Genomic DNA, 12224 nt, shown 5'->3' with positions numbered 1-12224 from the left:
GTCAGTTCCTGCTCATGCACTGGGCCATAATGTGGCAAAGCACATAGCTGTGTCCTTGCTAACAATGACAATGACTAACAAAACATTATACGAGGGGGCTTGATGTTACTGGAGTGTCACTGGAACAGAAATGAGGAGACACACAAGGATAAAATCCTCAGCTGGTGTAAACTGGTATACCTCTATTGACTTCAATGGAGTTATGCTGATTTACACCAGCTGAGGATCTGGGCCACACTCTTTTAACAGGTTGAAATAAGCTTTGGGTCAGATCCTCCACTCATTAGCCCTGATATAATTGAGGAGTAACTCCAGTGAAGTCAAACTGGTGTAGGTCTGAAGAGAATCAGGCTCACTGGACTTTCTCAGGCTCAGAACATCACACAGCTGGAAAACCCCATTTTTTTCGGGCAGCAGTTTTATACTGCGCAATTCCAATGACTTAAGGGGAGTTACTCCTGAATTACACAAAAGGAGAATCACCTTCCTAGAGTCTGACCCCAATCTCACTTACATTTTTAAAACAGTTAAACCCCCTTGACTTCACTAGAGCTGCTCCTTATTTACAACCATGACCGTGATACAGAAACAAGCCTAGAGAGTCTGCATGTTAGCGTTATAGCTGCTTAAAAAGGCAGGTTAACAGCATCAGATGGTAAGAATCATGCAAACAAGAGACAGAAAAGATATTTGGGGCCAGATTCACGGGTATAGCCTGGTGGGGTAAAATTGCTGTGAATCGCATTTATCTGGCCGGTTACACAGGGTTTTGCAACTGCTTTGCGGCACTAGAGTGACACAAAATAGCTGGAGGTATAGGTCCATTACATCATCTTGTGCAACTCCCTGCTGGTAAAGAATTATTCCCAGAGGTCTTTTCTTCAGTTACGCTGTTAGAACGATAGTCAGCAGGTGCAACTCCCATAGAAGTCCTGGTGCCAAATTCAGCAATGAAGTAAGACGGGGTGTAAATTGGTCAGGGAATGCATGTAACTGTAACTTAAACCAATCTGGCAGTCACAGGAAAGGGGATGTAATTAGGGATAAGAGAGGAGAGGGGACGAAGCCAGAAAAGCAATAGAAGGGTTCAAGATAAAGTGGGTGTAGGATCGGTAGAGGGAATGGGACCACTTATCTACAACCTCCTTGTTGGCTGCTTTTTCTATCGCAGCATGCTCTTTGGGCCTCTCTGTATGTGAGGAACTCGTTCTTAAAACGTGACAAATTATACCTCTTTTCTGATCTAATTACAGGTAACTTGCATCATCTTTTTATCACTGTTGACTCTGGTCTACAGGGTGGCACGCTTCCCTCTAGGAGTTTGGTGTCCGGCTACATAAGTTTCTGGTGCTTTGTAGGTTACACAGAGTGAATTATGGGGTGAAGGGCATGCGTCTCCTCTAACTTATACATTGTGTAAATAAGAGCAAATCATTGTGCACTGAAGTCAATTAAATTTACACTTGTGTGAAACATGTGCAAGTGCCAGGAGAATAGGGCCCAAATGAATCACTGTTGATTTACACGGATTTAATTGAACCAAACTGTCTCTGGATCTGTGAAAATTTTATAGAACACAACATTCAAAAAAGAAAAAAAAAACCTAAGTAACCCAAATTAGTAGTATTTAAATGGCTGTTTTATTTTAAGAGTGCTACAAATACACCTAAACAGTCACCGATTTTAATTTAGCAAACAAGTTTCAACCTCTGCTTAAAACGTGGGGAAAATATCAGGTCTTCTTTTTAAATGTATCCCTATAGTAAATTACATTTGTCAGATTCTGAACAACAATCAGAGGGGGGGAAAATATCAGTTTCCCTGTTCTTTTAACTATCACATAATATGAAAAACAGAAGGATGCTGGAATTAAATGGTAGTAATAGCAAAACTGTTTTAATGAAGAATACGTAGCACTATCATAGTATGTCACATTTATGAAAGAGCAGCACAAATATGAACTTAACCTTACAAAAGCCTTATTAGATACACAAGTATGTTTCACACAAATAAAGACAAATATTTCTTTATGCTGTAAAGTCATCTTGCGGAGTTCCCTGATATTGGTAAATTATTAGGGTAGGTTTTAAAAAGATCTGTATAATAGTATGGCCGGTAATGGCATTGTTGGTAGTTATGCAAGCCAGGAAACAGAAAATCAAATCTTAGGATTCGGGAGGTGGGACCAAACAGGCTAAGGGACTGATCCAAATCCCACTGAATTCAGTCGGACTCTTTCTTTTGCCATCAGGCCCTAAATGCATTATTGGGAGATTTTACCTTCGGTGTCAGCACTAGGTGTCAAACAATGAAAGAGACAAGATACCAGAGGTCAGCAGATGGATTGATAGTCTGATATGATTAGAGCAGAGGTTTGGTTTTAAATATTTATCAAACAGCTTCAGTTCCTCAATATGTTGCTCATTTAGGATGCCAATAATCACAAAGAGGCACCTAACTTATGACAAAATCCTACATCAATGAAGTTATTGCAAAACTGTCCTCTGATTTTAGTGCTTCGGGATCAGGATTTTAGTAAGGTTTTAGCACCAAGTATCTGGTTTGCATATCAAATAGCATGCACAAGAACAAGAGCTCAAAATCCCAATGGATTTCAATGTCAATGGGCCTGACTCTCGACTCAGCGTGTATTTACCGAACATTTAGTTTGCAGCAAGCTGGGGTGTTGCATTAAGTGTCCACTTGGCCCCTGCTGAAGCTCCTCAGTGTGCTTCGATCAACCCTGCTTTGAAAAGGAATAGATCAAAGCACACCAGGGAACTGTTAGTGTCCATCAGCAAAGTACACACAGACTATTAGTGTGCAGCAGGATAGTGCTGGGTAAGACTCACACTCCAGCTTGCCACAAACTAAATGTTCATGTAGACAAGCCTTAAGGCTCCTTTACACTGCCAGTGTGATGTAAAGGGGCCTTGGTGTATATGAAAATCAGGTCCAATGGCCTCATTGGCTTGAGAAGTATAAAAATATTACGAAATAAATATACCAAATAGTAGTAGTAATGGATTATACTGTAAGCTGCTGCTGTTGCACTCAATGAGCCTGATTCTCAGTTACACTCACAACACTCAGAGATAGGGGATCTTAAGGTAAATGAAAATCAGACACAAGGACTTTCCAGCAGTGCAGGAAATGGTTAGATTTCTAAGGCATGATTCCTCTCTCTTTTCCACCTCGGTGAAACTCCATGGATTTCAATGGACCTAGTCCCGAGTTACACGTATGTACATGAGATCAGAAACAGATCGTTAAGCATTCTGGATACTCTCTCTTAGTTAACTAGTACCCCAATAGTTGCAAAATTTGTCACAGGCTCTTTAATTACCATAAGTGAACAAGGCCTTTGTTTTCCATCTCATCTGAAAGGCACCATTCTCCAGAAGCAGAGCCCCTAATTCAATGCTGGGACACTGACTCGGCAATGAGTCAGAGAGAAAGGACTGCATCCTAAAATGACTCATTGCAATATGCTCTGGGCTTCTTGAAGATCCCCCATCCAAACAGAAGTGAATCTCAAGCCCCCTGAGTTTACAAGATATGAGAAGATCACAAACTAGGAGGTATGATTGCATGGCCATGTTGCTCACACATACATATACTGGACATTTTTAAAGAGTTAGCACCATTTATTTGTAATGATATACAGTTCATGGGTTTATTTTTAAAATAAAGCACTTCCATGAATGTTTGAGATGATTTTAAGAACTGGGCTCTCCAAATTATATCCTGTAGCTGCCCAATAACAAAAAAAAGAAACTTTTTTGCTGCTTAGGAAAGCACTTCAACAGGCCATAGTTCGTTGCCAGGAAAGATGAGTTGGCAGCGTAACCTCAGCTGATGAGTACTGGGCAAAGTAGGTTCAGGGGCTTAGTCAGTATATTGAACATAAATATCCAGGTGGAAAAAAGAGACACGTTCACCCACACATGTGGACATGTACCACAGCCCCATTCGCAGATGTATAAGCCATCATACTGCATAAACTCTGAACTCCTACCAACAGCGGGGATGAACCCCACAAATGCTCTAGTTCTGAGTCAGCTTGACAATATTGTCTATAATTCCCTTCAAGTCAAATGGTTCAGTCTAAATATAATGAAGAATGTCTGGTCTGATATTTTAAACATAGAATCCCCCCTTCCTGAGGAGATCATGACTTCACTATGGCCTTGTCAACACACCTAACTTTACTAAGTCACCTGTTTCCTGCAGCTGTCTCGCTGGTTTGCTAGCTCTAGTAGGTGCTTATGGCATGACCATTCCTTACAAAAAGTTATGTTCCTAAATATGCAACCATGATAAATTTAGTTTATGTAAAACTATTTTATCCTGATGTTATTATGCCCAGTATGCATCAGGCTGAATTCACTCTTGGCCTTATGTAACAGACTCTGCCTCATTGATATGTCCTCCTGTACAATCTATACAGTACATTTCTCTTATGGAAACATAGAATCATTTGGGCCAAAACACGTGATGGACCAATTTTGTTTCTTGTAAACAAACCACTGGCCAGGATTAAAAAATTAAGATGATTAAACTAACACCAAGCTACAGAAATCATCTCCCCTGATAGTCTGAATGAAGAGATACTTAGATGCTATCAGAATTCTTCTGCAAAACTGCCCCTTACCACTCACAAGCATCCATCTGAAAGCCCTAAACAAACCTTATCCCAATAAAAATTTGATCACACAGATCCATTGTTTAGAGGAAAAGATGGGTTTAAATAAATGTTATGGCTCAGACCTTGCTGAGGTTAAATTCCTGCATTCACTCATCTCATTTATCACTTGGACTGCAGCTGACTCGAATACCATTTCCAATGGTAAGCAGCTGTTTTGTAATGGGCTGCATTTACAATAAAATAAAACACACACACAGAAAGAAGATGCTTCAGAATAAAACACTCTCCGATCTGTAATCTCAGCCCGCCTTTCATATGCAGCCACTGGAGCAGGCAGAAAAGAAAGCACACTTTTTATCAGAACCACCTGCACCAGCCTATTTGTCATTGGACGTTAAAGCACAATACAGTTTAATTGTAAAAGGCATTGTTCATACCAAAATACCTTGCAAGTTCACAGGAGATTGCTACAATAAAGAAGTATGAGAGTAGGCAGGAACCGTGGACAAGGAGTGGCATAAGGGTGTAGCCCATTACTTCATTTTATCATTCATTGATTGTGTGTTGTATGATGTTATGATTAACTAACAAGCATATATAATACTTGTATACTAAATAGATTTAAGTTGTAGGACAATAGAATAATAGATTGATCAGTAGTCAGACGGGATACGTATGCATTAGGTATCTAGGTAAGTAGGGCAGAAACACATGGCCTACAGGCTCAGGCTTGTATGTTTTAGCTTAGCCATACTAGGCAATAAGCTTAAGAAATGCTGACATAAGTAAGTGACCCTATGATACAAGATTATGGGAAGAGATGTACCAATGAGCAGCATTGCAAATAATTAACTGTAAGAGTAATTTTGAGTACAAGTCACATGCAGAGCGTGTTAGGTGTAGTCAGAATCACAACTGAAAAGAGATCTCGCAGATTGGGTAAAATGAGTTCCCTATGGGAAAACTCCAACAAGAACCATCCCTCTACTGATGACCAATTGGCAAGGCAGCCATCAAACCTTAAGAATATAATTAAGGATGTGAGTATGACTATATTTCTAACTTGTGCATAGGTCTTTAGAGGATTTCTATATGCTTGGGTACTCATAAACTTAATTGTAACTTTAACAAAATTGACAAAACAAACTAGACCTTGTACTTGTCAATGTATGTATATGTCTTTATAGAGACCCTAAATCTGAAGCAAGTAGCAGAGGTGACTTTCACTCTGCTAAGCTGGAAACTGTTGCCACCAGAGCTGAACCCGCAATGCTGCAATACAACATTACTAAATTCACTTTAAATTAAAAAAAAAAAGGTTAGAAAGGACTCCTGTGAGTAAGCGGGGAAGTAGACCATAGAGCATGAATATAGGCATCCTGACAAGGTGGATTTGACCTGCATGGGACAAACAAATTAGTAGGATCAATGCAAGTGAACAGACTGTTCAAGGTAGCTGTGATGATGGCAGCAAAGGGTCAACCCTGAAAATGAAAAAAAAAAGGGGTGGGGGGATGAGGGATTGAGAAAAGTCCAGAATTGGTAGAGAAGGAAGATGTAGGGATAATGGGAGCGAGATGAGATGGTAGAAGGAGAGGAGATCAAGAGAATGAGATGTAAGAGGAATGAAGAGCTGGAAAGTGAGGAGATCAGTTATGGAAGTGGATGGTGGGGTTGGAGGGGGTGGAGGTTTTTGAAAGGGGCTGGTTAGTGTTAGTGTGTACAGACAAGTAATGCTTCAGCTTGGAGAACAGAAAGTAGTTATGATGGGAGCACTGCTGGGAAGGCAACCTGCTCCTTACATGCCGCGACCCACAGTTTGAAAAAACTCTGATCTAGACCATCCCTGACAGGTGTTTGTATAACCTATTCTTAAAGATCTTCAATGACGGAGATTTTACAACCTTCCTAGGCAATTTATTCCAGTCCTTACACCCTGATGGTTAGGAAGTTTTTCCTAATGTCCAGCTTAAACCTCCCTTGCTGCAATTTAAGCCCATTGCTTCTTGTCCTATCCTCAGAGGTTAAAGAGAAAATTTTTTTCTCCCTCCTCCTTGCAACAACTTTTTATGTCCCTGAAAACTGTTATCATGTCTCCCCGTCAGTCTTCTCTTCTCCAGCCTAAACACATCCAATTTCTTCAATCTTCCCTCGTAAGTCATGTTTTCTAGACCATTAATCAATTTTGTTGCTCTTTTCTGGACTTTCTCCAATTTGTCAACGTCTTTTCTGAAATGTGGCGCCCAGAACTGGACACAATCCTCCAGCTGAGGCCTAATCAGCGCAGAGTAGAGCAGAAGAATTACTTCTTGTGTCTTGCTTACAACACTTCTGCTAATACAACCCAGAATGATGTTGCTTTTTTTGCAAGTGTTACACTGTTGACTCCTATTTAGCTTCTGATCCTCTAAGACCCGCAGATCCCTTTCCGCAGTACTCCTTCCTAGGCAGTCATTTCACATTTTGTATGTGTGCAGCTGACTGTTCCTTCCTAAGTGGAGTACTTTGCATTTGTTTTTATTAAATTTCATCCTATTTAGTTCAGACCATTTCTCCAGTTTGTCCAGATCATTTTGACTTTTAATCCTATCCTCCAAAGCATTTGCAACCAATCCCAGCTTGGTATTGTTTGCAAACTTTATAAGCTTATTATTTAAATCATTGATGAAGATATTGAACAGAACCAGACCCAGAACTCATCCCTGTTGGGCACCACTCAATATGCCCTTCCAGCTTGACTGTGAACCACTGATAACTCTGGAAATGGTTTTCCAAGCAGTTGTGCACCCACCTTATAGTAGTAGCTCCATCTAGGCTGTATTTCTCTAGTTTGTTTATGAGAAGGTCATGCGAGTCAGTATCGAAAGCCTTACTAAAGTCAAGTTATACCACATCTGCCACTTCCCCATTATCCACTAGGCTTGTTACCCTGTCAAACAAAGCTAGAAGGTTGGTTTGACATAATTTGTTCTTGACAAATCTCTGCTGACTGTTACTTATCACTGTATTATCTTCTAGGTGTTGGCAAACTGATTGCTTAATTATTGCTCCATTATCTTTTCAGGTACTGAAGTTAAGCTGATTGGTCTGTAATTTCACTTTTTTAGAGATTGGCACTATATTTCCCCTTTTCCAGTCCTCTGGAATCTCTCCTGTCTTCCATGATAATCGCTAATGGTTCATCTATCTCTTCAGTCAGCTTCGTGAGTATTCTAGGATGTATTTCATTAGGCCCTGGTGACTTGAAGACATCTAACTTGTCTTAGTCATTTTTAAGTTGTTCTTTCCCGATTTTGGCCTCTGGTCCTACCACACTTTCACTGACATTCACTATGTTAGACATCTAATTGCTACTAACCTTTTTGGTGAAAACTGAATCAAAAAAGTCATTTAGCACTTCTGCCATTTCTACATTTTCTTTTATTGTTCCCCCACTCCCCTCATTGAGTAACAGATCTATCCTGTCCTTGGTCTTCCCCTTGTTTCTAATGTATTTGTAGAATGTTTTTTTGTTACCCTTTGTGTCTCTAGAATTATAGATTCATAGCAACATTGGGCTGGAAGAGACCTTGAGAAGTCATCAAGTCCAGCTCCTTGTGCTATAGCAGGACCAAGTAAACTTAGAACATCCCTGAAAGGTGTTTGTTCAGCTTGTTTTTAAATGCTTCCGGTTATGAGGACTCCATGACTTTCCTTGAAAGCCCATTCCAGAGCTTGACTACCCTTAGAGTTAGAAAGTTTTTCCTAATATTTAACCTAAATCTCCCTTGCTGCAGATTAAGCCCTTTACTTTTTGTCCTACCTTCAGTGGACATGGAGAACATTTGATCATTGTCCTTTTTATAACAACCCTTAACATATTGGAAGACTGTTATCAGGTTCCCCTCTTAGTCTTCTTTTCTCAAGCCTAAACATGACCAGTTTTTTTTAACCTTCCTCACAGGTCAGGTTTTCTAAACCTTTGATCATTTTTGTTACTCTCCTCTGGACTCTTTCCAATTTGTCCACATCTTTCCTAAAGTGTGGTGCCCAGAACTGGACACAGTACTCCAGCTGGGGGCCTCACTGGTACCAAGTAGTGCGGGATAATTACCTCCTATGTCTTATAAACAACACACTTGTTACTACATCCCAGAATCATATTCGCATTTTTTGCAGTTACATCATATTGACAACTCATATTCAGTTTATGGTCCACTATGAAGATTAAGCCTGTCCAATGAGGAACACACATTTATACCAGGCCACTGAACATCCTCACTGAAATAATTAACTCGGTTATGCCTCTGGGCTAACGTAGCACCTCTTTCACTCATAAGATCGTGGTCAATAGAAATTCACCCACCACTTCCCCTGCTTGTAGTCCAGATAAAGCAGACCAGATCTCAACCGGTATAAATCAAAAGTCAATGGAGCTATAGAGATTTACAGCAGCTGCCAAGAGTTCAAGACACACTATTAAGATATTATTTCTCTTCATTTAACTCCTGGATAGTTACAAAGTGTATGTGTATTAACCTCTATCTATGGTAGACATATGTGCCCCTCTCATCATCATATCTGACCACTCCAACATTTTAAAATATTTATTTTCACAATATGAGGTGGGAAAGTGCTATTTTCCCTGCTTTACAGCTGGGGAATTGAGAAATAGAGAGTCTAAGGCCCAGATTTGTAAAGGTATTTAGGTGTTGCTGCACTCGGCATTGCAACACCTAGCTGATTTAGGAGCATAACTCCAGTTTTCTAAAAGGATTTAGGCAGTGCCTAAAGACTTTAAAAATCTGGGCCTAAATGACTTGCCAAAGGTTTCTCAGAAAATCTGTTGGGGAGCTGGGACTTGAACTCACGCCTGGAACCCTAGTCTTAAAATAGTGCCCTAACCACTGGACCAGCTATTCTTGTCTGCTACTAAAGAGATAAATTATTATTCAAGTACACTTACGTACACAAGGCTGTGTTCATACACATATACACATATTATGAAGCAGATGCCCCTCTTCTGCCAGTACATCTGTGGCAAATTGAACAAGTCTCCAAGCACAAACGCAAACAGGGGAGGCCGCAAAGCCGCTGAAGATAAGCTACAGTGTGTTTCTTGCATGGGTTTTATGTAATGAGAAATTTCCAGTTTCCTCCATATAGATAGATAGACAGATGGGAGGGAGGATGGGGGGAGTCACAGCAGAGAAGCAAACTGCTGCTGTCAGCACAGATATCTTAGGCTGAGGGGAAGACAGTTGCAAAAGTAAAGTACCAGGCAAAGTTGCTTAGCCGGAGCATACTTGCATTTGTTTAAATATTTTTATCACTGGATGAAAACTATTTTGGAAGAGTTAAAGAAAAGCTATTTGCTTATGCTTTGTTATGGTCATGTCTGGGTTGCGGCCAGTGGTCCACGTTGCATGGCTGAAGCTACCGTTCTATGCTCTGTTTGAACACTATGCTAAGTAACCCATCACTTTAACTTTATTCCCAACAGAAATCCCTTTATTAAGGGCTACAGTCAGTCTCAAACTCAAATATTTCAAACCATTCATAAAGAATATAAAGAAGAGATACGTAACAAATGCATGTAACCCAGCCTGCATTTACAGGAGAACCCCAACATGCCATAGGTTGTGGGTAATAGGAATATACAATGGCAAACTGACAGTTTAATAAAACAAGTGAGCTACATAGGGAGATAGCATAGAGCATCGCAAGGCATGCTAATGGCTTTAAAGGGTGTGACATTCCAACCAGTGCAGCCCCTTTCAAGCCAAGCGGTCTACAAAGTCATCCAGCTCATCAGTCTGTCTCAAGTATGTATTTATAAACATCCAACACTAAGTATGTAAAACGCTGGTTTAGTTTGGCATAGTATTAGCCATACAGGATATTCTGTTCACTATGCTATGAACTTGAGGGATCTGGAATGCAGACTCTACAAAGAGGCCAGCGTACAATCCCATGGATCATATCTAAAGTTTGTGGACAGGGAAATTCTGTTAGGCAGAGTTCAGTAATCTTGGGTTGTTCCAGGCATGTGGGGTAATTCATGAACATACTCAATTTATTCCAACCACAACATTGCCTATAATGCATTATTGACTACAAGATTTGTGCATAAATGTGTGCTTCTGGCCCAAACATATAGCCAGTGTTTCCCCTCTATAGATTTAGGTCGTGCCAATGTTCCACAGAAATGCTTCTGCCTGAACAGACATTAATATTACATGCTTAATCACCTACAGCACCTATGATCAGACAATCAGGGCAGACTTTAAAAAGCATACTACTTCATCTCCCATGAACAGAATCCTGCAGTCTCTACTCAGGCAAAACTCCCAATGAGTTTTGCTGAGTAAGATCTTCAGAATTATGCCCTACACTAATTAGCAAAGAGAAGGTTCTAACTTTGGGCTTTAATACATTTATGTTTCAGAAAAACAAAGTTTACCTTAACAACTTTTGGTCTGTCTAATCCAATGTACGTACTAATGAAGCCTTAATGTATTTGGGATTTTTTTCTCCCTGTCTTCATGCCTAGAAAGTATTGACCTCAAAAAGTCAAGCTGTTCTTTCTGGTCCAGCTATTTTCAAACAAGACTAACTTTTTTTAGTGTAATTTACTCTTGCTCTGATGACAACAAAATGAAAATTTCCTTAAAAGGTGCTGAAAACCATTTCCTTACCCATTATTTACCAACTGCATCTTGTCTGCTGGCAACACTGAGTTGCTTGATTATAGGGAAACATTCCAGTAAGAAGAACATATATGCTTAAACGATGCACTTTTTATGCCATCCTTCCAAGAACAACAGTAGCTAATTGCTCAGTTTTCTACTAGGAAATGCCTCTAATATGCAGATCTCTAAATGACTGCTCCAAATCCAAGTTGCCAACACTAGTCCATTAATCATATGAAAGACTTTAGCTTTCACTTAGACTACTCTTTATTATACTTCCTGGTAGCGCACGAACACAGCAGAGTTTGTGCCATGTGCTCATGGAAATAAAACAGCTTTCAACTGTTTTATTTTAAATAATGTTACTGAATGTACTGAATGGATTTTTTAGACCAACTTACTTGGTGCTGACTGGCTTTAGCCAACTGCTCATTGGCTGATTCTACATTAGAAGATGCAGTCTCAATGTTGGCTTCAATACTATCTGTAAATTAAGATAATAGAAGGTAATTATATGGTAAAAAGCTAAAGGAATAATTCACACCAACAACAATGCAGTAATTTAACGGGGGGCATGAACAAACAGGAAAGATCCACACGTCCTTTTGTCTGCAAGTTCGGAAAGCGAGGGGGTGCCCATAAGCGCCACCCAACATTTGGCAAAAAGAAGGAGCCTAAATCATCACAGAGGCAGAGTAATTGGTGAATATCATACAAAATGGAAAGGTTATGGGCCTGATCCAATGGAAAGAATCCATGGACTCCAATGAATCAGGGCTTCTATACGACTGGTAATCTTACTGGATGGGAGTTACATTCTAAAATGGGATATGTTTGTGCTTCTTGATTTGTCCTGCTATAAAGATCTTCACTTTTTACCTCTGAGTGAAGAAAAAAACATTTGG

General features: G+C 39.9%; 1 protein-coding gene across 10 annotated transcripts in view; it reads right to left on the bottom strand.

Annotated features, from left to right (window-relative positions):
* Nucleotides 1-12224, bottom strand: part of TSNARE1 (t-SNARE domain containing 1) — a 673885-nt gene that overhangs the window by 193042 nt on the left and 468619 nt on the right. For 9 of the 10 annotated variants that reach the window (XM_045004924.1, XM_045004918.1, XM_045004919.1 and 6 more), the window contains one exon: nucleotides 11721-11803. The exons of the other annotated variant lie outside the window; for it this stretch is intronic. In XM_045004924.1, coding sequence (XP_044860859.1) covers nucleotides 11721-11803 — 83 coding nt within the window. The remainder of the gene's footprint in view (nucleotides 1-11720; nucleotides 11804-12224) is intronic. 10 annotated transcript variants of the gene reach the window in all.

This window comes from Mauremys mutica, chromosome 2, assembly GCF_020497125.1.
Source record: "Mauremys mutica isolate MM-2020 ecotype Southern chromosome 2, ASM2049712v1, whole genome shotgun sequence".
Classification (NCBI taxonomy): domain Eukaryota; kingdom Metazoa; phylum Chordata; order Testudines; family Geoemydidae; genus Mauremys; species Mauremys mutica.
The sequence above is the reverse complement of the archived record's forward strand: the minus strand, read 5'-3'. Positions and strand labels throughout refer to the sequence as shown.